Source organism: Puma concolor, chromosome D1 (assembly GCF_028749965.1).
Source record: "Puma concolor isolate L17-30 chromosome D1, mPumCon1.1.hap2, whole genome shotgun sequence".
NCBI classification, from domain to species: Eukaryota; Metazoa; Chordata; class Mammalia; order Carnivora; family Felidae; genus Puma; species Puma concolor.
Genome location: NC_141676.1, coordinates 112,917,279 through 112,942,090, shown reverse-complemented (window position 1 = coordinate 112,942,090; position 24,812 = coordinate 112,917,279). Strand labels below are relative to the sequence as shown.

Here is a 24,812-nt window from a genome sequence, read left to right as displayed (position 1 = left end):
GGAATGAATGCCATCTAGTGGCTTCGGAAATGTCCGCCCCTGTTTCTCTACACCGAGTCAGGTTGGCTGAAGCAGTATTGTAGTGATGTTTTGTTGGTTATTTTACCACATACAGTTTGCATCATAATAGGGTTTGATTTGTAGTAGTAAACTTACCAATGTGGAGGTGTATTTATAAGAATAACTCAGGTACCCAACTAGAAAAATCAAAACCAAAGTACGTTTCAGAGCTTCCTCCTTAATATTGAGGGACCCTGAACTCAATGGCCAGAGCTTCCCCCATCAACTGTGTAAGAATTAGTGCAAGTTAAAGGTAAAAAAGCGTGTGGTCGTTCTTTGAAACGTCTGGTGAAGCCAGTCTATACCGTAAGAGGAAATGAAAGAGTATTCACTTCCTGTTAACTTTTCATAGAAGAAGAAAAAAAGAAACTTGATTGAAGAAATACGTTTATGCCGTATTGGAAGATATTAATTACAAACCTGTATGTCACTCAGGTTTATTCCTGAGTGGGAGTCCAAAAAATCATCAAGGTTGCAACTTTTCGAGGTGTATGGAATTTTTAAATGTGTATTTATGGAATCCAAGAAAAAGCTTTTGGTCTTACTTGCCTAAGTAAGACAGTCACTTCAGCTCAAACCCCGTCTTCACTCCCTCCCACCACCACCCCTGCATGGAGAGTTTGAGTTGTTTGCCATGAATGACTGAAGCTCTGTAAATACCTCCTCATGAATCCTGCAGAACAGTCAGTTCTGAGAACTGCCTGGGTTACCATGTTCCTGTCAGAGGGCCAGGAAGGCTCAGAAAGACCCCCGCTTAGCGCTTGTGCTTAAATGACCACGTCTGGAGAAGCCCCATTTCAGGGCTTAGCTGGTTTCTGAGAAGGAAATCATACCCGGGAGCTTTGGATAAACTCTGTGAGCAAGCCTTAAATAAAAAATCTTGCTAAGGGAAACAGACGTCTTTTTTTTTTTTTTTTTTTGTCATCTCAAAAAGATCATTTTTTAAAGTACACTTTTGTTTTTTAAGAGGCAGAGAGAGCAGGGGAGTGACAGAGAGAGGGAGAGAGAGAGAGAGAGAGAGAATCCCATACAGGATCTCCAGTGTCAGCGCAGAGCCTGACGCAGGCTTGGAGCTCACGAACTGTGAGATCATGACCTGAGCCGAAATGAGGATTTGAATGCTTAACCATCTGAGCCACCCAGGCGCCCCTCAAAAATATTGTTTTTATATTCTTTAGCCTTATTGAGATATGATTAACATATAACATTGTGTACGTTTAAGGTGTGCAGTGTGGTAATTTGATACACTAACGTACTATGATGTGGTGATCGACCACAGAAGGGCTGGTGAACGAACAATTCTGTCACTTCATGTGGTCACCATTTCCTTTTGAGGATGAGAATATTTCAGATCTACTCTCCTAACAGGTTTCAGACAGATAACACAGTATTGGTTTTTTAAAATTTTTTAAGCTTATTTATGTATTTTCGGAGAGAAATGGAGCAAGCAGGGGAGGGGCAGAGAAAGAGACAGAGAGAGAATCCCAAGCAGGTTCCGCGCTGTCGGGACAGAGCCTGATGTAGGGGTTGGACTCACAAACCACGAGTTCATGACCTGAGCCGAAACCAAGAGTTGGAAACTTAACGGACTGAGCCCCGCGACGCCCTCGTGACACAGTGTTGTTAACTGTGGTCACCATGCTGTACATTACATCCCCAGAACTTAGAAAACTTGAGCATGTCTTTTCCGTGTCTCTTCTTCCTCCCGAATTCTAAACTGTTTCTTTTCTCTCGTGACTGCATGGTAATAATGAGACTTTGTCCCTCTCAACTATAAACCTAATCGATTGTACAAAATCTACAGTATTATGAGAATATAATATACTCTTTGTCCTGTAAAATTTTCCCCCCAAAAAAGACATGTTCTGATCCTGAACATGATTTTTTTTACTATCTATATTTTAATGCTTTGTACCTCTAAGCCAAATCATGTTTTAATGTTTCTTGGTTTTACTCCTGTCTCGTCTAAACATAAGAGCTAATCCAAACTTTATCAAGAGTTTCTACATGTATTTTAATACACCTGTATTTCAACATCCTCTTTAATAAATTGAAATAACAGGAGAAAACAATTTCAGAGAATCAACCAGAGCAGTTTTTAAAACAGTAAAATGCTAAATAATCTTGATCAGGAAAATGCTTTTGAGAAGTAGCCCTCTTTCAGAAGATGGGGAAGTTAATATAATGCAGATAAGGGGACGTGTTAGTACATTTATGAAAGGGTAGGCAACCTCCAGACTGCAGCAACATGCTATCCATAAGTACTCTGCTGATATTTTCATTCATATCAGTTTTCAAATCATAATGGAAATGGCTCACACAATTTTCTCCTAAAATGTGTGAATGGACAACTATAATTAAAGAAGCACTTCATCTTCTGTACCTGTTTTCCAAGTTATTTTTATGCCTAATTCATTCTAATGAATGTATCGCTGTTTATTTTTTTTAATATCTCTTTTCTGTAATCTCTGCCTAAAAGACTTACAGGATGTGTCAGGATTTTCAAATTAATTAAAATTAGTTGCTTTTAGAATTTTGCAACATCTTTTTTAACTTAATTATAAATATTCTATGGCAGTAGATCTCCAACAAATAGTAGGCTTGGGAATCAACTGGATTGAGGTATCGGCTTTGTTAAAAATGCAGAATTTTATCCCTGTCTTTAGATAGTTGGCTTGAAAAACTCTGACCTTAGGCCCAAAACACTATTAAAAAAGCAAAACTGTCACTAGAAAGCTGTGATGAGGACAACAAAACTAAGGTGTTTATTAAAGATAAAGTTCTTGACTATAAGGGTGAGTAAATGAATGCTTCATAGTTGTACTTTTAAATATTTTTTTTCAACGTTTATTTATTTTTGGGGCAGAGAGAGACAGAGCATGAACAGGGGAGGGGCAGAGAGAGAGGGAGACACAGAACCGGAAACAGGCTCCAGGCTCTGAGCCATCAGCCCAGAGCCCGACGCGGGGCTCGAACTCACGGACCGCGAGATCGTGACCTGGCTGAAGTCGGATGCTTAACCGACTGCGCCACCCAGGCGCCCCCATAGTTGTACTTTTAAATATGGGCTTTATCTTTATTTTTTTAATTTCAGTTGGCTTATTTTTTTAATGTTTTAAGCTTTTATTTAAATTCTAGTTAGTTAACATACAGTTTCAGGAGTAGACTTCAATGATTCATCACTTACATATAACACCCAGTGCTTATCACAAGTGCCCTCCTATTAATACCATCACCCATCTAGCCCATCCCCCACCCGCTTCCCTCCATCAACCCTTAGTTTGTTCTTTATAGTCAATAGTCATTTTTGTGGTCTGCATCCCTCTCTGTTTTTCTTTTTTTCTTTCCACTATGTTCATCTGTTTCTTAAATTCCACATGTGAGTGAAATCATACGACATTTGTCTCTCTCGGACTCATTTCACTTAGCATAATACATTCTAGCTCCATCCACGTTCTTGCAAATTGCAAGATTTCATTCTTTTTTGATGGCTTGAGCAATATTTCATTATGTACATGTTCTGCGTTTTCTTTATCCATTTATCAGTCAATAGACATTTGGGCTGAATGCATAGTTCTATTTTTAACTCTTTGAGGAAACTCCACACTGTTTTCCAGAGTGGCTGCACCAGTTTGCATTCCCACCAAGAAGGTTCCCCTTTCTCTGCATCCTTGCCAACATCTCTTGTTTCCTGAATTGTTAATGTTAGCCATTCTGACAGGTGTGAGGTGGGATCTCATTGGGTTTTGATTTGTATTTCCTTGGTGATGAGTGATGTTGAGCATCTTTTCATGTGTCTGTTAGCCATCTGGATGTCTTCTTTGGGAAAATGTCTATTCATGTCTTCTGCCCATTTCTTAACTGGATTATTTGGTTGTGGGTGTTGAGTTTGAGAAGTTCTTTACAGATTTTGAATAAACTTTTTATCAGATATGTCATTTACAAATTTCTTCTCCCGTTTCGAAGGTTACATTTTAGTTTCGTTGTTTCCTTCACTGTGGAGAAGCTTTTTGTCTTGATGAAGTCCCAATACTTCATGTTTGCTTTTGTTTCCCTTGCCTCTGGAGACATGTCTAGTGAGAAGTTGCTGTGGTTGAGGTCATAGAGGTTGCTGCCTGTGCCTAGGGTTTTAATAGTTTTTCTGTTTCATCCATTTGAATTTATTTTGTGTATGGTGTAAAAAAGTGGTGCGGTTTCATTCTTTGGCACAGTGCTGTCCCATTTTTACGAGCACCGTTTGCTGAAGAGACTTTTTTCCATTGGATGTTCTTTCCTGCTTTGTTGAAGATGAGTTGAGTTGACCGTATAATGGTGGGTCCGTTTCTGGGTTTTCTCTTCTGTTCCAGTGACCTATGTGTGTCATTTTGTGCCAGTGCTATACTGTACTTTGTAATATAGCTTGAAGTCCAGAATTGTGATGCCTCCAGCTTCGTTTTGTTTATGTTTGTTTGTTTGTTTGTTTGTTTGTTTGTTTGTTTGTTTCAAGATTGCTTTGGCTATTGGCAGTCTTTGGTGGTTCCTTACAAATTTTGGGATTGTTTGTTCTAGCTTTGCAAAAAAAATGCTGGTGGCATTTTGATAGAGAATGCATTGAATGTGTGTATTGCTTTGGGTAGTAATAGACATTTTAACAATATTTGTTTTTCCCATCCATGAGCATGGAATGTTTTTCCATTTCTTTGTGTCTTCTTTGGATTCTTTCATGAAGGTTCTATAGTTTTCAGACTACAGAGCTTTTACCTCTTTGGTTAGGTTTATTCCTAGGGATAGTAGGGGTTTTGGTGCGTTTGTAAATGGGATCGATTCCTTGATTTCTCTTTCCACTGCTTCATTACAATGTATAGAAATGCAACAGATTTCGGTATATTGATTACATCCTGTGACTTTGCTGAATTCATGTATTAGTTCTAGCAGTTTTTTGCTGGGGTCCTTCAGGTTTTGTACATAGAATATCATGTCATCTGCAAATATTGAAGTTTGACTTCTTCCTTGCCAATTTGAATGCCTTTTATTTCTTTTTGTTGTCTGATTGTTGAGGCTAGGGCTTCCAGTACTGTGTTAAATAACAATGGTGAGAGTGGACATCCTTCTCCCGTTCCTGACCGTAGAGGAAAAGCTCTTACTTTTTCCCCATTAAGGATGATATTAGCTTAAGGATATTAAGGAAGTGGGTCTTTCATATATGGCCTTTATGAAGTTGAGGTATGCTCCTTCTTTCCCTGCTTTGTTGAGGGTTTTTATCAAGAATGGATGCTGTACTTTGTCACATGCTTTTTCTGCATCTTTTGAGAGAATCATATGGTTCTTACCCTTTTTTTTTAATTAATGTGGTGTATTATGTTGATTGATTTGCAAATATTGAACCAGTCTTGCAACCCAGGAATGAATCCCACTTGGTCATGGTGAATGATTCTTTTAATGTACTCTTGGATTCAATTTGCTAGTACCTTGTTGAGAATTTTTACATCTATGTCCATCAGGGATACTGGCCTATAATTCCCCTTTTTAGTGGGGTCCTTGCCTAGTTTTGGAATCAAGGTAACGCTGGCCTCATAGAATGAGTTTGGAAGTTTCCCTTCCATAGATTATTGTTCAAAATAGCAAGTAGCCGTGTATGCATTCAAACATTTCAAAACATCAGTTTCAAAACAACTATACGCGAGTGTAGTTTAAGGTATATTGATTTTTCTATGCTAAATTACACCATAGGAAAAAAGGAAGAATTTATATAAATATTACCCACTGAGTTTTAAGGTAATAGAAATGTAACAAAACTACAAAGCTAGATTTATTGTCATTGTTTGCACAAGGCTGTAATAAAACAAGTTGCATTTTTGGCCTTCTAAATCCAGTGGGCAATTTGGTCCACTCATCTGCTGAAAATAACTCTGAAAAAAAAAGACAAAAACCAAAACTACTCTATGAGTATTTGTTAAATTTGTGATCAATTATTAAAGCTGTCAATTTTTACTTTAATATACCATATTGGGCACTAGCATTATTCACCTTACATAGTTTTCTTCCTCTGACAATTATTTTATAGAATAGCTAAAAATAATATAGCTGGAATCCAATGAATTGCTTTCATATCAAAATCAGTGCTTTATAGTGGAAACCTTTTTATATATTATTTTATTTTCACACATATCCATTAATTTTGAATCCTGAGCTTGATTACTTACAAAGAGTCCTTAGGGACTCTAAGACCTTATCAACTGAATATCGACTACCAGACTGATACATATACTTAGCCCAGTAGCAGAAAAGCAGCAACAAACTTGATCTTAACTGTCTTTCTGGCATCAAAAATTATTTGAGCAGAATAGCACTTAAGGCTAATGTTGCTCACACGTTTTACTCCACCATGAAAAATAACAAGGGTCACGCAGCTAAATTCCCATGTTCCTGTGGTCAGTGAAACCCTTCTCTCATTACACCCAACTCATCCTCTGGATACAGTCATTACATAGGGCCACAGGTGGTTTGTACTCTCTGCTACCTCTTTCTTTGCTCATTCAACCTATATCCCCAAAATTATGTTTCCAAAAAAGATGAATATTTTCACTTTTTAAGAAATGTGCAATTATTTATTTTTAAAAAGTAAACAGAGGGACACCTCGGTGGCTCAGTCAGTTGAGTGTCCAACTGTTGATTTTGGCTCAAGTCATGATCCCAGGGTCATAAGATCAAGCCCATGTCAGAATCCGCGCTGGGCATGGAGCCTGCTTGGGACTGACTCTCTCTCTCTCTCTCTCTCTCTCTCTCTCTCTCTCTCTCCCTCTCAAGAATAAATAAATAAGTAACAGAAAAAAAAGTAAATGAAATAATTTAATGCCCGTGATTCTACTTCTCCTTACTCTGAATAAAGAACATTAGACTGAGGTGATGTTAGAAAATTTTGCTCACTCTAAAATTCACGAATGCTATTTCTGATAAAGACTGATAATTGCATTTGATCCTGAAACAATATAATTTTACACACGGGATACACCTTGAAAAGGAGTATAAAGTAAAACCTTGGTCAGTTGGCCCTTTCTGTACATTCATTCATTGTACCAATATTTATCGAGTGCCCACATTGGGTGAGACACTAGACTCTGTGTGCTGAAGATCAAGTGATGAGGTAACAGATTTATTTCTCTTTTCTGTTCTAGTTAGCAACTCTTCTCTGGTTAACTAAAGTTTAAACCAAAAGCATTGGCTAAAATCCTATGAAAATGCCTTCTTTCCTTTAGAAATAGAGCACGTAGAAAACGATCAGGGATCTCATAACATCTCGGCGATCTGGGGATGAGTGCCCATTCTTATCCAATACGTGATGATGTCAGAGGCGTCTGGTAGGGAACGAGAGCCAGCTGCCTTTAGGGCACATGATGGATGTATTTAAGGAGCCTCACCAAGTATTTCTCAGGAGAAGACGTCAAGGACTGACCTTACATTATGAAATAGTTGTTTGACAAGGGAATAGAGAAATTGGCTCATGAGTATCTCAAACTGCCACTTTGTCTCATACCTCGAACATAATTGGTGCCCCTTTCTGCACTGTTTCCCCTTTCACTACAGAAAAGGGGAATTCAGGTTCTCATTAGACACAACGTGACACTCAGACAGTTGGCAAAGCCAGTGACCTTCCCATACTGTTTGCAAACTAATCAGGAAAGCCTAAAGCCATGCCTGACCTCTCAGGGGCTTCTTGCGTCACCAGAGGAAGGCAGTGATCCTGCTTCAGGGCACGACCAATTGGAAAGAGGCAAATTTCTCACAAATTAGTGATGGAAAGTGCACAGGGCCTCAGCAGTGTGTCCTAAGGCCAAGGCTGCCTCTTTGTCCAGTATCGCCCAGTGATAAGATCAGGGCCCAGACAGGATTTTTGGCGAACTGCCAAATGTGTCGGAACAGATAGCGTCTGCTCATCTATAATCTGCCTTTATAAGTTTTCAGATATCTCTAACATAAAGAACTGCACTAAATCTAGACCTCTACCCACCTCCACTTCCAAAAACATCTCTGACTTGAATAAAGCATCAACAAGAGCCAGCGGCTTAAAGAGCCTGCCTCCGTGTGCCATAACTAGTCGAATCATTATGTAGAAAGGAAGGAGCATTTTACTTACTGACTAATACCCATGGGGTCATTTTTTTTCCACACCAAGACAAAAAAAAAAATCGTCAAAAACAGAAGTATAAGAGACAGAGGAGACAAAAAACAAGCATGGAGACAAGGAACACTAGCTTCATTCGTGAGTAGTCACTCCAGAAGAGGCCTCATCACTGGGGATGATGGCTTTGATTATTGGAACCATCTGTGGAAGGACTAAGCAGCATGCATCCCGACAGTAGGAATGAGAAGTAGAGACAGGAGGTGACAGGAGACAGCAGTAGAGACAGGAGGGTCCTGCACTTGATTCCGAATGCATGCATTCAACATCTATGTTCCCAACATCCTTCCAGGCCCTGCGGGGCTGAACAAAGATGAGCAAAACATGGCCCCTAAACCAGGAAGGCATACTCTCAAGCTGGGAACTCAGAAACAAAAATGCATAATGACCAGACAATGTGATGGTTCAGAATCAGCAATACTGCAACGTGTATCAGGACCCCAGCAAATGTGCTGACCCAGTAGAATGGAGACAGTCAGAAGTGCTTCCCGGGGGAAAACAGACTTTTAAATGCAAAATGCATTGTAGTTCTCCAGGAACCAAGGAGGGGTAAGGATATTCCAGATGGAAACAAGGCAGGAAGGCAAGGAGTTCTGGGAAAGCCCAGGAGGCGGAGACCCATTCTACGTGGTAAAAATTGGGCAGGCGGCAAACGTAGAAATTGGAGTGGAGCAGGTAACCCAAGATGGTGCTGACAAGACTCGAGGCAGCAGGAATGCGGATTCCTTGCGCTGTCCTAGTTCAGCCGTCTGTCTTTGTTGTCGAAATCTTGATTCCGTCAGAGCAGAGTCTGTAATTAGCATTTGCCAATATATCCCCAGTGATAGGAAAAGGGAGCAAAATAATCGTCCAATAAATGAAAGTCTGAATGAGCTTTGTTTGAAGACACAGGCAGGAGGTATCTCTCTCCCGTGTTTGAAGGAAGAGCACTCACCAGTCCTTGAAGTTTCTGGAGGTCAGCCCTCAATTACCTGGGAAGCTTTCTTGTCCAATATGCCTCACCCGCCGAAGATGATGGGAAATCCGGGTTTTCTGGTGCTCGTACTGGCTGAAAAAGCACAAGTGTTTCATTTCCATATATTAGAGCAACAATGAGTGAGATGGAATGGGAGCAAATCAGGCACTCAAAGAAATTACTACAGCACAGAAACCGTATCAGCAGCTTCCTGCACTGCGGGCCCTTGGCAGGGCCTGCTGCTTGGCTCCATTGTAAAGCTGCTTCTGCATATCCGTCAGGAACCGCAGCAAAGTGAGGAGAAACTTAAAAGATGTGAGGTTATGGTGTTTTTTTTTTTTTTTCTTAAAGGTGAATTTTCACTTCTTTAATCTTACGTTTTAGCTGAATTGATTTGAATGGGTAAATCCCATTCTAATGCACTGGTTATGTTGTTTTCATAGAAAACAGGGGAAAAAAACACCTTTATAGATTTCAGTCAGACTAGTGCAAATGGAACTTGGTGGGAGTTAGAAAGGGGTCTCTAATTGTCTCCTAGCAACCGTTACCATGGTTGTGGATATTCCTCATTTCCTTACAAAGTAAAAACAAAAAAATTAATATAAAAGGAAAAGTGAAGAAAGCAAAGGATGTATGTTTTTTGAGGAGGAAGGAAACTGGTTGGCAGAATGCTAGTACTTGTATCTTGGAAGAATTGTGCATTCTAGGCATTGATTGTGTTCAGCTAAAATTGTTTTAGTTGCTGCTTCAAGAATACCTCTTAAAATAGTTTCTGTTATTGTTGTTGACACAAACATTCAAAAGCTCAGTTTCTTTTTAAAAAGATAAAAGAAAATCTGATAATTTTAGAGAAATAAGCTAGTGTTTCTAGCCTTAAATAGAAAGCTGCTGCGTAGACTTGTCTACTGTGATTTAGAGAAAGGCAATATTCCTCATTAAATGGGAGACAGAGGATAACTATGTAATTTATTCCATCAGAATTCTGCATCCACTCTCCAAATGCTTAAAAGGCAGTGAGATTGACAAAAAGGAAGCAAAGCACCCAATATGACCTTTGAGGACACTTTTCGGGGTCTTGTAAACGTCAGTATAACCACACTGTATAAAACCTCCAGTGTTCCTATCAGACAGTTGAGTAATAGAGTGCGCTACCTGCCAGTACGTGAAGTGACGCATCTTTTAATCAGTGATTTCGTTAGAAAGGTAACAGGACAGATTCATGCTTAATCCTCCCCTTATGTTGCACACATCTTCCCTACTGATCACCTAGATTTTCTCTGCCCTTGCGTACAACTGGTGCCAAGTTTAAGATCAGATTATGGGGGCTCCTGGGCAGCTCAGTTGGTTAAGCGTCTCTTAATTTTGGCTCAGATCATGATGTCACCGTTCGTGAATTCAAGGCCCACATCGGGATTTTCTCTCTCTCACTCTCTTCTCTGTCCCTCCCCCCCCACTGTCTCTCTCTCAAAATAAATAAATAAACTTTAAAAAATATATTAAGATCAGATTGTGGAAGGAAGTTAAAATGGCGTCATTGTTACAAAAAAAAAAAAAGAAGAAAGGTCCACATGATCACTGGTAAATGGAAGGAAGATCAAGATTATACACAGGGAATTTTCTTTTCTAAGTTCCCCATCCCCAGTGTCACATATACCAAGAGATTGTTATGTTCTTTCAAGTCCAGGCCTCAGTTGTCTGAATATTGCCTTATGTCTTTGCCTTTATAACCACAGAATCTATACTGGAAAAAAATGTTTTTTAATTTATTTTAATGTTTGTTTATTTATTTATGTTTTTTTGAGAGAGAGATAGAGCACCAGCAGGGGAGAGGCAGAGAGAGAGGGAGGCACAGAATCCGAAGCAGGCTCCAGGTTCTGAGCTGTCAACACAGAGCTCAACGCAAGGCTCGAAACCACAGACCATGAGATCAGACCTGAGCCTGTTGGACGCTTAACTGACATAGCCGCCGAGGTGCCCCAGAAAAAAAATTTTTTTTAGTTCTATTCTTGTAATAATATTATGGCTATTTTTGCTGGTTGCTATCATATGTAAATTTGAAGGTCAAGTATTTTAATCCAGTATAATGACAGAACAATATAAGTATCTTGCCCATAACATGAAAGAAACTAATTTTCTGGTCTCTGCCCACTGTACCCTGTCATTTTCCTTTCTTAATCATGAACATAACATTCACCCATTTGCTCGGTTATTCAACAAATATTTATTCCATACCTATCCATTTCTAAGCACTGTGTATAAAATTAAATCAGTTGTGGCTCATTCCTTAAAGGAATTTCAAATGTAAAGGAAAACAAGAACACAAGCAAATAATATAGCACAGTGTGGAAAGGTGTAATAAAGACTAAAGCAAATGGCTGAAAGATGAGTCAGAACTCCCCAGGAAGAAGCGGTGGGAAAGGGCCTTGGCAGATGGCAGAGGGAAAGAAGAGCCCTGGGATGGAGCCATTGGTGGGGGGGGGGGGGGGGGGGTGCGGGTGGCTGGAAGCAAGTACGTGTGGTTGGAACATCAGGTGCAGGGGAAATGAGAAGACGCTCATGGCAAATTGAAGACAGGTTCCAAAGGGCTTCACAGTCTCTGTTAAGTAGTCTTCTATTCCGCATAGCCTTTAAATGTCACTGGGTGTTTTTAGATGTGATCTGATCGATCTGTGGTTTAGAATGATAATTCTCATGACAACATAGAGAATGGACTGAAAGGGGAACAGACTGGTGATCAAGCGAGCAATGGTGCTTCGTCTTTATTTTTTATGTCTCATGTATACCAGTAGTTAGCTTCATTTATTTGGCGTCTATATCACACATATTTATTGAGTGCTTATCAGAGGCCAGACAATGTCCTAGGCCCCCCCGCAAGTCCCTGACTCGTGAGGGAGCCACACAATAAACAAGTAAATATCTAATGCCAAGTAGTGATAATGAGAAATTCTTAAACGTATTAATTAATGTCTACTTTGCCAAGCACCACGATATGCACTTAATTCAGGGATTCATAGTCACCATTACTTTGGTTAAGATTTTGAGAAGCTCAAATGATTAGGGTTTAAAAAAACCATTTAAAAAATGCTTTAAATTTTTTAAATTTAAAAATCATTTAAAAAATGATTAGGGTTTAAAAGAAAATTTCCTTTGGAAAATTTAACAGTATTGTTAGTTATGGATAATAGTCTTCATGGGAATAAGATCCCTACACACCTACATGCAAATACAACATACAGACACTGAAATAGAACAATATCATTTATTAGGGAGGGACATATTTTCCCTGCCTTTTTTCTCTTGGTTATGACCTTTCATTTGCTTGGTTTTTTTTAATAGTTTCAGAGTTAGTCACTTGAACAAATGTAAAGAGTTTACATAGAAAAGTCTGTATTTGTCTGTGAAGATTGGGTCTCTGTGTACATCTCTGTCTGCACTCTGAATCCACTTCCCAGGAACCTGGTTCTATGCACCAACTGCTTTCTGAAGTCCAGCACCAAGCTGTCTGAAGTCCAAAAAACTTAATAAAGTCCCCCATAAGGAAAGCATTCTCCTGAAATAAAAGTAAAGAGAGTAACTCTGGGGTCATATGTCTTCTGTATTTAACTAGTCACGGTTTACCATCTGTTGAATAGATTACAAACGTGCAAATTTTAGAACTCGTGACTAAAAAGGTACCAGCTGGCATTATTACATAGTTGAGGCACTAACACAAAAATTATGGACAGAACATATCTTGAATATGCCTCAAATAGTTCCGTTGACTTTTTATTGTGGGTAAAGATGATCAACACAGAGGAGAAATAAGAAAATGCCGCTAAAGCAACTCAAGTCTGAAATGTATGTGACGGTTAAGGAAAGCGATGAGTAGAGAGTAAAGCTGTAGAAGGATGTCCTTAAACAACCCTTTAAAACTGTTCTACAGAGCTGTGTACTCTGTCTGGCTCTTGGGATTTTGGTGAACATTAGCATATTAAAGTCTCTAAAAATTCCTATAGCAAGGCAGCCTCAAACCTTATTTAACCTGGTGTTCCCTGCAAGAGTGGCCACAGAATTTCCTGCTCTCTCTTTAGCTCTCTCTCTCTCTCTCTCTCTCTCTCCCTCCCTCCCTGCAGTCACCTCCTTACATTTTATTTGCCTAGAAAATACAGGAAAATAAAACGTCTCCAAGAAAATAAGGGAAGTTTGAATTAAAAATGAGAGAGGGAAGAATGTTCAGATGATAATATTTCAAATCAAAACGATAAGGAAAAGAAATACGAAATTAAGGGGAGGGTGGTAAGAAGATGGTATACTAACAGGAGCCCCCAGAACTCGTGGTTCATTAACACTTCCCTACACTGGAAAGTCACACAATCAGAGGCTCTCAGGTTGGCTGGATCTTAGAGGCCATCTATCCCATAAACAACACCTTTCCAGGATGCTTATGCAAGCCATGTTCGAACATAGTTGACGTATAATTCAAATATCCCCTCACAATTATCTATCCCTTTGAAACCTATGTGACAATATGTGACATTTGAAGACATTTTTTCCCATCACCACCAACCCCACCCGCCCCCTCAAGTTTTCTTTATAACCCATAAATAGATATTTATTCAGTGATGACATGTCACGCAAGCAGGGAGGGGGCAGAGGGAGAGAGAGAGAATCTCAAGCGGGCTCCACAGTCAGCGAAGAACCCACCATGGGGCTCAATCCCACGACCCTGGGATCATGACCTGAGCTGAAACCAAGAGTCAGACACTCAACTGACTGAGCCACCCAGGCACCCCAAGAAATAAAATATTCTGATTTATATACTCTATAAACTACTGTTTATGGGGTTTTCAAGGAGAACAACATAAAATGTATTTAAAACTGCACAGAAAAAAAAACTGTATGGTACATAATTGAACCTTTAATGATCATTTTGAGGTTGTCACATAAATAGAATTATCTACTGGATTGAGTTGCACTTACATTAAAGTTAGACTATATACTTGAACTGTCATCTTAAATGTATACCTGATAGAGTACAAGGTAAACAAAACTGAATGCAAGTTATTGAAGCTTTTTTGCTATTAGCTTTATTATGGATATATGAAGAATTTGCAAACCTAAACTTAGATATGTTGAGTTTTACCTGATAGCATTCCATCTGTGTGGCCCTGTACCAATCTGCTACAAAATGGGACCAGGGAAACCTTGCATATATGATGCGATTCAAATAAGCAGTATGTGCAGATAGGAGATTATTTAAAGGAAAGGAATTGGTTTTTTTGGTTCCTTAAAAGAAAGCTGGTTTTTCTCATCCACAGCCTTGGCATTTGCCTACTACCTAATGTGATAACGAAGGGTACTGTCATAAATGTCTGTTATTTATTTTCCTCTTAGGAAAGATGTATAATAACTGGCCAAAAAATAAATCCTTTTTCTGACTGCTATGGCCTAAGGAAGGCAACGGGGTATAGTAAAAACAAAAAAAAAAAAAAAAAAAAAAAAAAAGACGAAATTGTAGTCAAAACATCTGGGCTGGCGTCCCAGCTTCATCACTTAATGACTGTATTTATTTAATGTGTTTGTTTATGAAAGCAAAATATTCCCCCCTCCACCTACAGCTCATTAGAATTGTTCAAAAGAATTATTTTTTTTTACATTTGTTTATTCTTGAGAAACAGAGACAGAGTACAAGTGGGAGAGGGCCAAAGAAAGGAGACACAGAATCCAAAGCAGCCTCCAGGCTCTGAGCCGTCAGCACAGAGCCCAACATGGGGCTCAAACCCACTGTGAGATCATGACCTGAGTCGAAGTCGGATGCTTAACCGACGGAGCCACCCAGGCGCCCCATAGAATTGTTTTTTATATTGCTTCTTAAAAAATAATCTCTGTAATTAAAAAAGAGCTTTGTGCTCACTGGCTCTTTCAGGCCGCTATGTGTGTTTCACATTCGAAATCACAAATTCCATAGAACCTTCTGTGCCTCTCTACAAATATTTTCAATCACTAAATTAAAACACTGTTAAACAGAATGGATCTCTGCTAAGAGATGGCCATTGTTAACATGATGAGAATCCTAATATTATTCAAGCTCTGTGGGTGTAGAATTTTGGAGCCACCATAGCAGTCAGAAAGAAGGATATATTCTACGATGTGCTTTTCTGTAGCTGTTGGCAGTTACCATGCTGAGGTGAGGTGTGGAAACAGAACTAAACACCTGCGTTTTAGCACTTGGTTTTCGCTCATAGTTCTACGACTCCATTCAGTTCCTACCCCCAGAGGGCCCTCGGTGGGGAGAAGTGATCTACAATCTTTGTTCTGGAAAGACGACACTGAAGGGTTTTTTTTAACATCTGGAATACATTCAAAGAAAAAACCCAATAGCCAACCAGTACTAAGTATGGATGTCCTTAAAGTATATAAGACAAGACAAAGGGAAAAATCATGTATCAGGAATGAAAAGAATTTATTAAAGATACTGATTCATCCCTATTTCTCTATATCAAAATAAACCTTTTTTTCTTGTTTTTTTTTTAGATATCCAAATTTAGATATCCAAATAAAATCATGGTATTTCATGCAACATGAGTCCTTGATTATACTCAGAGATTAGGAACTCAGAATATAACGTACATGTGTTATGCTACAGAGATGAAAGCTTGGGACAGTTACCCAACAAAAGTATCTTTTTACCCTTAACAATGTCACTGTCACATTGGTAATTTTTTTTTAATTTGGAGACTTAGTTTCGTTTCCCCTGAAGCAGATCTTAAGACAAGGATTTGTGTGTAATCAGTAGGTTTGGGAGTTGAAGAACACACTGCAAGTGCAGTGGAGAAATGCAATCAATTAAAGGCGCATTTATCTAGAAAATTACCATGTGGGTGACCAAGGCTTAATCTCATTTGATATTAATGTAAATTACTAGAGGATTATTGTAAATGTCATTTGAAATTAGTGTAAATAGAACGCACATGTCAGACTCCTCTCTCTGGCATGGGCGTTGGAATACTTCTGCACCAGCTCCCGTCCGTCTCTGTATGGGGGCTGCTGGGGAGGAGGGCATTAATTCCCTGGCACCTCTTGCCTGGTCTGCTAGCCCGCCCCACCATGCGCAAAGTGGGCGCCAGGGATCAGAGAAGATCCCAACGTCCAGGAAATTCAGGTGCTAGCAGTTATAGCAGTATGCACTGAAGTGCTAAGAGGAAAAGCATTGGTGGGCCATCAGTAGTGTCTGTGACACTCACTGGCCATGCAAACACATGACTTTAAGCCTGAGAAAGACTCTCCCCTGACATCTTTTACTGGAAGGCAGTCTGCCACTGTTCGGAGCTTCCGAAAAATGAGTGTGTCCTAATTAGAAATTTCTGTAATTTCTAACATCTTCAAGTGTGGAAGGAAAAAATACAGTTTTGTGTGTGTGTGTGTGTGTGTGTGTGTGTGTGTGTGTGTGCATGTACTGATGAGAGCTCTCATTCTCTGTCCTCTCCCTAAATCTCTTCTCACACAAATAGTCTTAGTTCCTTTTGTTCTGGGGTTCTTCATGTTCCCCTCACTGACTGTGAATCGCATCCCCAGAAGTAAAGGTCCTATTGTTCTCTTACATGGTTGTAATTGAACTCTGCAGTGTGTTTGCAGAAATCCTTTGCCTTACGTTCTTCTTTTGGTGAAACTGAGGTAAACTAGCTAATCAAACGAAACAAGGGAAAGCTTTTGTTTCTCTCTATAATAAGGTATTTTGAAGCACCCTGAAAGTCAACATTCAGGGGGCATCTGGGGGGTTGGGCTTTCTACAGAGACAAAGGACTAGTGAGTGACTGCCCTCGTTACAGTAAGTCTCCACCATTGACGAGGCATCGTGTCCCGCACACCACCAGGTAGGCTGTACCGGTTGGCCACTGTCATGGAATTTTCTGGAACGTGATAACGGCTGGGAGAGGAATTTCTAGCTGCCTATTAAGTCGGAGTAAAAGGCGAGCCAAAATCATTCCTACTCGGGTGTGCCATTGCCGGTCTCTAGCTTGAAGATAGTGTTCACTACAGTGATCGTGGCTTCGTAATAACAGCGGGAGGTAATACACAGCACCTCGTATCTAGAGAGACCCCTGAATGCTTTATAAACCATTGATACAGGAAGGGTTCACGTAAAATTGTATGGTGGGTTAAAGGCCAAACTCCCACCATTTACAAGTTTCAAATTGATCTTCATATACTAGTGTTTGTGGCATTTATAGGCTAACTTCTTTATTCATCCACTCAATCAGTATTTATTTAACATCTATTCTGTCTTTAAAATTACCTTGTTCTCCCTACAAAATGATCCCGCTTCTCCTTCAAATCCATGGCACACCCTTTACTCGGTATTTCAGTCATTTCTGTTTGAGGCTTATCGTCTTAGGAGAGAAATTAAACACTCTTATAACTGCAGCACCGACTTATCTTTTTAAGCCTTGAATCTCCTTACCCTAAACTTATACATAGGACACATTTATTGAACTAAATTTATTTAAAGGTGGGGTCAGGGCTCCTGGGTGGCTCAGTTGGTTAAGCGTCCGACTTCAGCTCAGGTCACAATCTCATGGTTCATGAGTTCGAGCCTGATGTTGGGCTCAGTGCTGACAGCTCAGAGCCTGGAGCTTTCTTTGGATTCTGTGTCTCCCTCTCTCTCTGCCCCTCCCCAGCTCTCTCTCTCTCTCAAAAAAAAAAAAAAAAAAAAAAAATCAATCAATCAACATTTTAAAAATTAGAAAAAAATAAAGGTGGGATTGAGGTGAAAAGTATCCTGGGTTCATCCTTCCCTAATTTTAATAAATGAATAAAGACTTAGAAGTTACACTCATAAAGATTATGCCATAATTTGTTAATAGAACAGTTTGGTGAGTGCATCTGGCATTTACCTTATTAAATATGCATAGGCCTGACTTTAGAACTGAATCTTTGACCAGCAACATAGATATTTCTCAGCAACTGTTTCCTAAAAAACAACCAAGAGAAAGTAATCAAAGAAATCAATTAGTGCCTTTTCTGAAGCATTTTATTCTTGTAAAGATGGGTTCTTCTGAAAGTGTATAATCAGTGTAACTTGTACATTCTCCCTAACTCACTCTTTAGAACTCTGAACAGACACTTGATCATTATTCTTTGTCCATTTATCATCCTCTGTGTCTTTTAAGAAGATAACAGAGATGGAGTCTCTACTCCTACACCTTTCTGTCTTTATGAAAGGCCATAATTAATTGCTGCAGCGAAGTCTTTGTTGTAGACATTGCTTTCCCATAACAAGTGGGCCAAACACACTGTGTGTTGTGCTGTTAGATATTAATATCTTTCACCTCCCACTGTTTATTTTCCTTCTTTATAAAGAATAATGTCAGAAATAGCAAGACACAGGTGTGGTCTGCATCCAAACTCCAGCCACTCAGATTTTTTGTTTTGTTTTGTTTTTATACAACACTTTGGTTGAGATGACGACAGCCGTGGAGAACCATATCCGTGAGACTGTTGGTTTTACACAACCATAAAAACGATGGAAAAACCTAAGGAAATGACACCCTAGGTGCAGGGCCCTTTACTACGGAGTAATGGAGTATAAATTGGATTTGTTTTCACAAAGAAACTTCCATCTAGTGTTGGATGCTTGGCAGAGTGACCGAGATCTGGCCGTTATTAACCCCTGGCCACCCTCAGTCAGGGTGGTGAGTGTTCAAAGGCAGTGAGGCTCTCACATTCGTTTTACCCCAGCCAGGATCTGGCTCAGCAAAAATGGCATTCTCTGTAGCGTCCCCAGCCAGGGAAATAAATCCTCAGATCACTGCTCCCTGAGGCCCCTGGTTCCCAGAACGTTGAGGCGTATCACGCTCTGCAAGGCCTCTTCTGCCGGGATTTTTGTCACTTTCAATTGTATGTGGTTTCTTAAAGTCCTCATCCCTCGAAAACGCATTACATAAGCTTTAATTTATGACAGCTCTTTGCTAGGCAGTCTAGAACTGACAGTAATTTCCTCGCAGAGACACCTAGTGCAGAATTTCCACAGCTTTTTCACATGTGCAAGTGTTAACTCTTGAAAGTGATTCTAGGCGAAAGCACAGGTTACTGAATGCAGCCACAGAGGAACCCCAAGCCGAGAGCACTGAGAGAGAAGAGGCAGCATGAGCAGGGGGGCTTAAAGAGAGTGCAAAACGGCTTACCCAGTCAAGCCAGAGAAAGTTCCAGTGAGTCAGCAAGAGATTAATAACGAATTGTCTTGTGGCAGCAATCCCTGCTGAGGTCACATAGCAGGAAGTGCTGGCCGACTGGATCATCGACTCTGCAGTTTCCTACCAGTACCAGCTGTCAAGTGTCCCTAGATCATTGTCTTTTGTACAAGTTGTACCCGAGATTCCGGAGAAAAAGAGGGCTCCTGCCTGCCCAGCACCACCCCCCCCCCCCCAGCTAAATCACTCGGGTTTGGGTTACCCAATATGGTGACTAATTAAGCGGTTTCTTTACTGAACTTTCCTTATCATCCCGTCTCTGTATTGCTTGTTCTCATTTCTGTGGTGAGACTGTCAAGGGGTGTTCAGTTTTAGATAAACTCGGGACCGGATAAATGGGGCAATATAAAAACTACTTGTAAAACATTGCAAATATGTAGTTGAGCTTCCTGGAGAGTGAAGTCTCCAGGAGCCAAGAGCGAAAGAAACTTGCACCCAGGGAAGTTGCCAGATTGGGCAGCCTGACTGACTGGGGGTTTCATGCTCACCCGAGAACAGGGACTTTGGGCTCAGCCAAGGCAGTAAGTTAGACCTCAGGTCCCATTTAAAGCCACGTTCTAGAAGAGTGACAGCCCAGTCAAAGAGAGGAGCAGAAAAAAATCTGCTTCCTGTACAAGGAGTCAGCTGAGTGTTTTCTGCCTTGGCCTGGGCTCAGCGTGGTGAGGGAGACACCTTCTGTGAGAATTGGTCATCGCAACCTTCTTGAGGTAGATTGTCGTTTAAATTTGAATTTATTCAACCTGCTGAGATCTGGGAATCAGTGACATCAACACTGCAGTATTTGTCAGAACACACAGATGTGTGAAGGGTTATTGGTAGAGAATCTCCCAGAATTGTTGAAGGGAAATCCTCATACTTAGAATGCACGACATATCCTGAACAATATGAACAAATATTTCAAAGTAAAATTTCCAAACTGCCTTGTAGTGAAACTGCAGAACCATAAAAACAAAGAGGAGGTCTTGGCTGTAACCAAAAAGGAAAGATTGCATGAGCAGAGACACCATTTCACCAATAGCCGTGTGTGCAAAACTCTGTTTTCTGTTTCAAAAGGGTTTTCCTTTATTTTATACACAAGTCACCAATTTACAAAGAACTACTGTTAGAGGATGTTAAAGTGCTAAAAGCAACTTAATTTTTCCTTTTATGATGAAAGTACATGAAAATCATGTATTGTGTTATCACCTTCGGGGAACCAGTGAGATTCCAAAGCTGCCCATCGGTAATTGTCATTAGATTTTCTCTCATTGAAGGAATTTTCAGTTTTATAGAAAATAAGAGTTGTAATTTCTTTTTTTATTATTATTTTTTTAACATTTATTTATTTTTGAGACACAGAGAGAGGCAGAGCATGAGTAGGGAAGGGGGAGAGAGAGAGGGAGATGCGGAATCTGAAGCAGGCTCCAGGCTCTGAGCTGTTTGTTAGCACAGAGCCCAGCGCGGGGCTGGAACTCATGAACCGGGAGACCATGACCTGAGCTGAAGTCAGACGCTCAACCGACTGAGCCACCCAGGCGCCCCTAAGAGTTGTAATTTCTAATGCAACTTTATTCCTGCAATAGAAATTTCTGAGTTTCTAATTTTCAAAACATTTCTGAAACATTCTTAGGGGAAAAAAATGAATCTAGCAGAGAGAAAAAGTCTCGTGATGTTTTGTCTTTAGTCTTTTTATTATAATAAAATAATAGTCTATCCATATGCAGGGGGGAATTAACTAAGTATTTTATAGTATCAGAGGTGTCTACACATAGAGATTGTGCCTTAGAAAAACCTTGCTTCCTGCTCGGGACAAAAATCCAGTCTACTCATAGAAAACCATTCTTAACAATTGAAGACACCAGCAGCCTATCATACATTTCTTTAAGTTATCAACAAATTAAGGATGACTATAGTCTTTGGACCAGAATAATTTTAAGTTTCTTATGTTAATGCATATTCCATTATAGAAATATTTATATAAACTATCAGTTTGTTTTATCACCTTGTCATTCTCTTTGAGGGGATCATAGCATAGTAGTTTTCTGAACAAGAACAAGGTATAGTGAATGAAGAGTCATTTATACAGCACGATTGAAATTAGAGGGTTTTCTTTTTTACTTTAATCACTTAATTTTTAAGGTGGCTTGTGGATTTCTTCTATTATAACGAAAACTGTAACATTTTTTCTTCATGTTTCCACATGGAATTATGCTACAATAGTTAAAATTCTGTTTTTAAAAATGTCATTCAGTGAAGTTAAACAGGTTTTCTCTTATTTCCTTCTGTCTTTGCAGATTGTGAGTGTTGGGAAGCATGTTAAGGGTTACCACTACATCATTGCAAACTTGGTAAGAACTCTTTATTTTCTGTTTTTCATAAGAATTGCTCAAGCATTCCAGATTATTTTAACTGTGCTTTACAATAACACTTCAGTAAATGAATAAACTACATTACTTACTAATCTGTTGGTAACACTTAGGATAATATTTTTATTGCGGTGGTCATTGTATTCATAATGTGCAATTCAATATATTTTGGTGCAGACTAGCTTGACATCTGCCAAAGCAACCTTAAAAGTAATGATAGGGGCGCCTGAGTGGCGCAGTTGGTTAAGCATCCGACTTCAGCCAGGTCACGATCTCGCAGTCCGTGAGTTCGAGCCCCGCGTCGGGCTCCGGGCTAATGGCTCAGAGCCTGGAGCCTGTTTCCGATTCTGTGTCTCCCTCTCTCTCTGCCCCTCCCCCGTTCATGCTCTGTCTCTCTCTGTCCCAAAAATAAATAAACATTGAAAAAAAAAAAAAAGTAATGATAATGTTTGCTTTACTGTGATATCACTTGGCAAATCAAATAATGGTCTTTCCTCTGTATAAATGATAAATGTACCTATGGATCCAGATTTCCATTACTTGGGCTATCACAAGGATCATCAAACTGATGACCCATGTCCTCTGATTTTAAGAAAAAGCAAGATTGAAATGACTATTGTATAAAGAAGTCTTTTGATTGGGAGTGATCCATATTTTTTTTAATTATGTCAGTTTTTCATATATGTAGAAGGTTATCGAACAAGATACATACATTAGTATAAAATCCTAAAAGCCCTAAGGCAAGTCCTTTTAGATTTCTTGGCAAGGCTTACCAAGTATTTCTTGTTAACTGCGGTGAAGAAGGAAAGCGAACTATGTGGAGGGCCATTCTCCTTGCTTTATTAGAGGGCCATCTGCCCCAAGGGCTTGCTCTCAAAAGTGGTTTATTTTAGAAAAGTTAAGAATTTTTTCTCCTTTTTCTCTTTTCCACTGTATATTTCTTTGGTGAAGATCTTTTGCTTACAACAGAAGAGCCAAAGGCTACAATAGAGATTTCAGATTTATCCATTCTTGTCATGTAGTGAGTGGACCATCACACTTTGAGACAGGAATTTTCAGTCTTTAGTGAACTGGATTTCGCTATGGAATAGAGATAGTAAAATGCAACAATAGACTGTAAACTCCTATTTCCTTGTTTTTATTAATAAAGTATAATTTTGCTACTTCATGGATTATCATGAAAACACTGAGAAATTTTGACTTGTCTTTTCCGTTGCTTTTAGTAGATCCATAGTCTGGATGTTTTAATATATTTTATAAAAATATAATTCTTAAAGGTAATATATTCTCATATTAGTCACTATAAGAGAAAAAACTCTTATGTTTATGGAATGTGTACACTCACAGTGACATTGTACAAGGTGATTCTAGCAAGTGGAGCGTTTTGACATCTCTTCTTTCCAAACAGTGGAATTAAAGAAGAAAAAAAAAGTCAATGTGTTATAGACTGTCATACCAGAAATGAATTGCTGACATTGACAAACAAACCAGTACAAAATGGAAAGAATGGTTATAACATCCTAATGGCTATCACAGCCTTTCTTAAACAGCCCTAGGAGATGACAGCATATTTAAGTTATGTGTGTCATTACAGCATATGAAGTAGGAAAAAATATTTGCCTGAATTAGGGCATAAATCATCACTGTCACTAAAAATAACAAAGCCCTTACCATATGTATTTGATATCATTGTAATACATGATTATTCAGTAACTTGTGCAGATCTAAATTACAATATATTTATTAATTATGGTTTCTATTGACTTAATTCATTTATCTCTAAATAGCTGTGACTTCCAAAACCAGAATGTTTTTTGTTTCATTGGGCCAGTCACGAGCTGTTTCCTGAAAACTACTGCATAGGAATCTCAAATGTGAAGTAAATCCATTATCAAAAGAAAGATTATATTAATATACTTAATGTTGAAAGACTGAATGATTTCCCCCTAAAATCAGGAGCAGACAAGAATGGCCCCTCATCATTTCTGTTGAACATGGTCCTAAAGCTTCTAGCAAGGGATGCTAGGCAAGAAAAAGAAATAAATGGCATTCAGATTAAGAAGAAAAGGAGATTTTGTGAATGTAAAATCCTAAGGAATCTAACTAAAAAATTGAAAACTGATAAAGAGTTTCAGCAGGGTTTCCGGATAGAAGGTCAGTATTAAAAAAATATATGTGTGTATTTCTGTACACTAGCAACACACATTCTGAGAGTAAAGTTAAGAAAATAATTCCATTTATAACTTCCACTTACAATTTGCAGCTAATCAGGGACTGGTATTTAACCAATTCATCGGGACTGTTTAGTTGGAGGGACCTCGATGGTGGGGTAGGAAGCTCCTGAACTTCCCTCCACCCCCAGACACACACAGAGTCATCGCCCTGAGAGAAATCCAAGCAGCTAAGAAACTACACACACTGAAATGGATAGGAAAGGCTGAGACCACCCTTTCCATAAAAACTACCCCAGCACAGTGCCATACAATCAGGAGGGAATCCCTGACTCCCAGCTTCTCCGTGAGCAGTGAGGATTTGGGCCATACATTTAGCACCCCAGCTTTTAAGGCTGTCAAGAGACAGGCCCCGAAACACCTAGTTCTGAAAGCCAATGGTTATATGTCCATGAGACCCACAGGACTATAGAAAACAAAGAAGCCGTATTCTTAATGGGCTCGTGAGCATTGAATGTAACTATCCCCACAGACCCTATTAGCACAGAGGGAGCAAGCAAAAATGCTCGTCTCCACTCTTTCCCTGAAAGGCAGTTGACTATCTACTTCACAGTCTCCTGCCTCAGTGTCCGTATGTAAGGGTCCAGCTGCGTGCATCAAAGAACTGGCCATGATTCTTCATGGAGCCCAGGGGAGGTGGTGGACATTTCTGTCACCTTCTCCTTCTGGCTCACTCCTCCTATAAAACCAGGACATCAACCTGTCTCTAGAATATTGTACACGTGCCTGGTGACCTACCCAAGGGATGACTGGATCTGATAGGCAACAGAGCTTATATTCACAAATCCCACAGTACTGTAGCAAGCAATGAGGCATTTCTTAACAGGTATGTGC

General features: G+C 39.5%; 1 protein-coding gene across 13 annotated transcripts in view; it reads left to right on the top strand.

The window, feature by feature from the left end:
• The window catches only part of GRIA4 (glutamate ionotropic receptor AMPA type subunit 4), a 399,366-nt gene that overhangs the window by 284,720 nt on the left and 89,834 nt on the right, over nt 1-24,812 (top strand). For all 13 annotated transcript variants that reach the window (XR_015241385.1, XR_015241384.1, XM_086679252.1 and 10 more), the window contains one exon: nt 21,676-21,729. Coding sequence is in view for 11 of the 13 variants with exons in the window: in XM_086679252.1 (XP_086535378.1) it covers nt 21,676-21,729 (54 nt within the window). In the remaining 2 variants the exon portion in view is untranslated. The remainder of the gene's footprint in view (nt 1-21,675; nt 21,730-24,812) is intronic.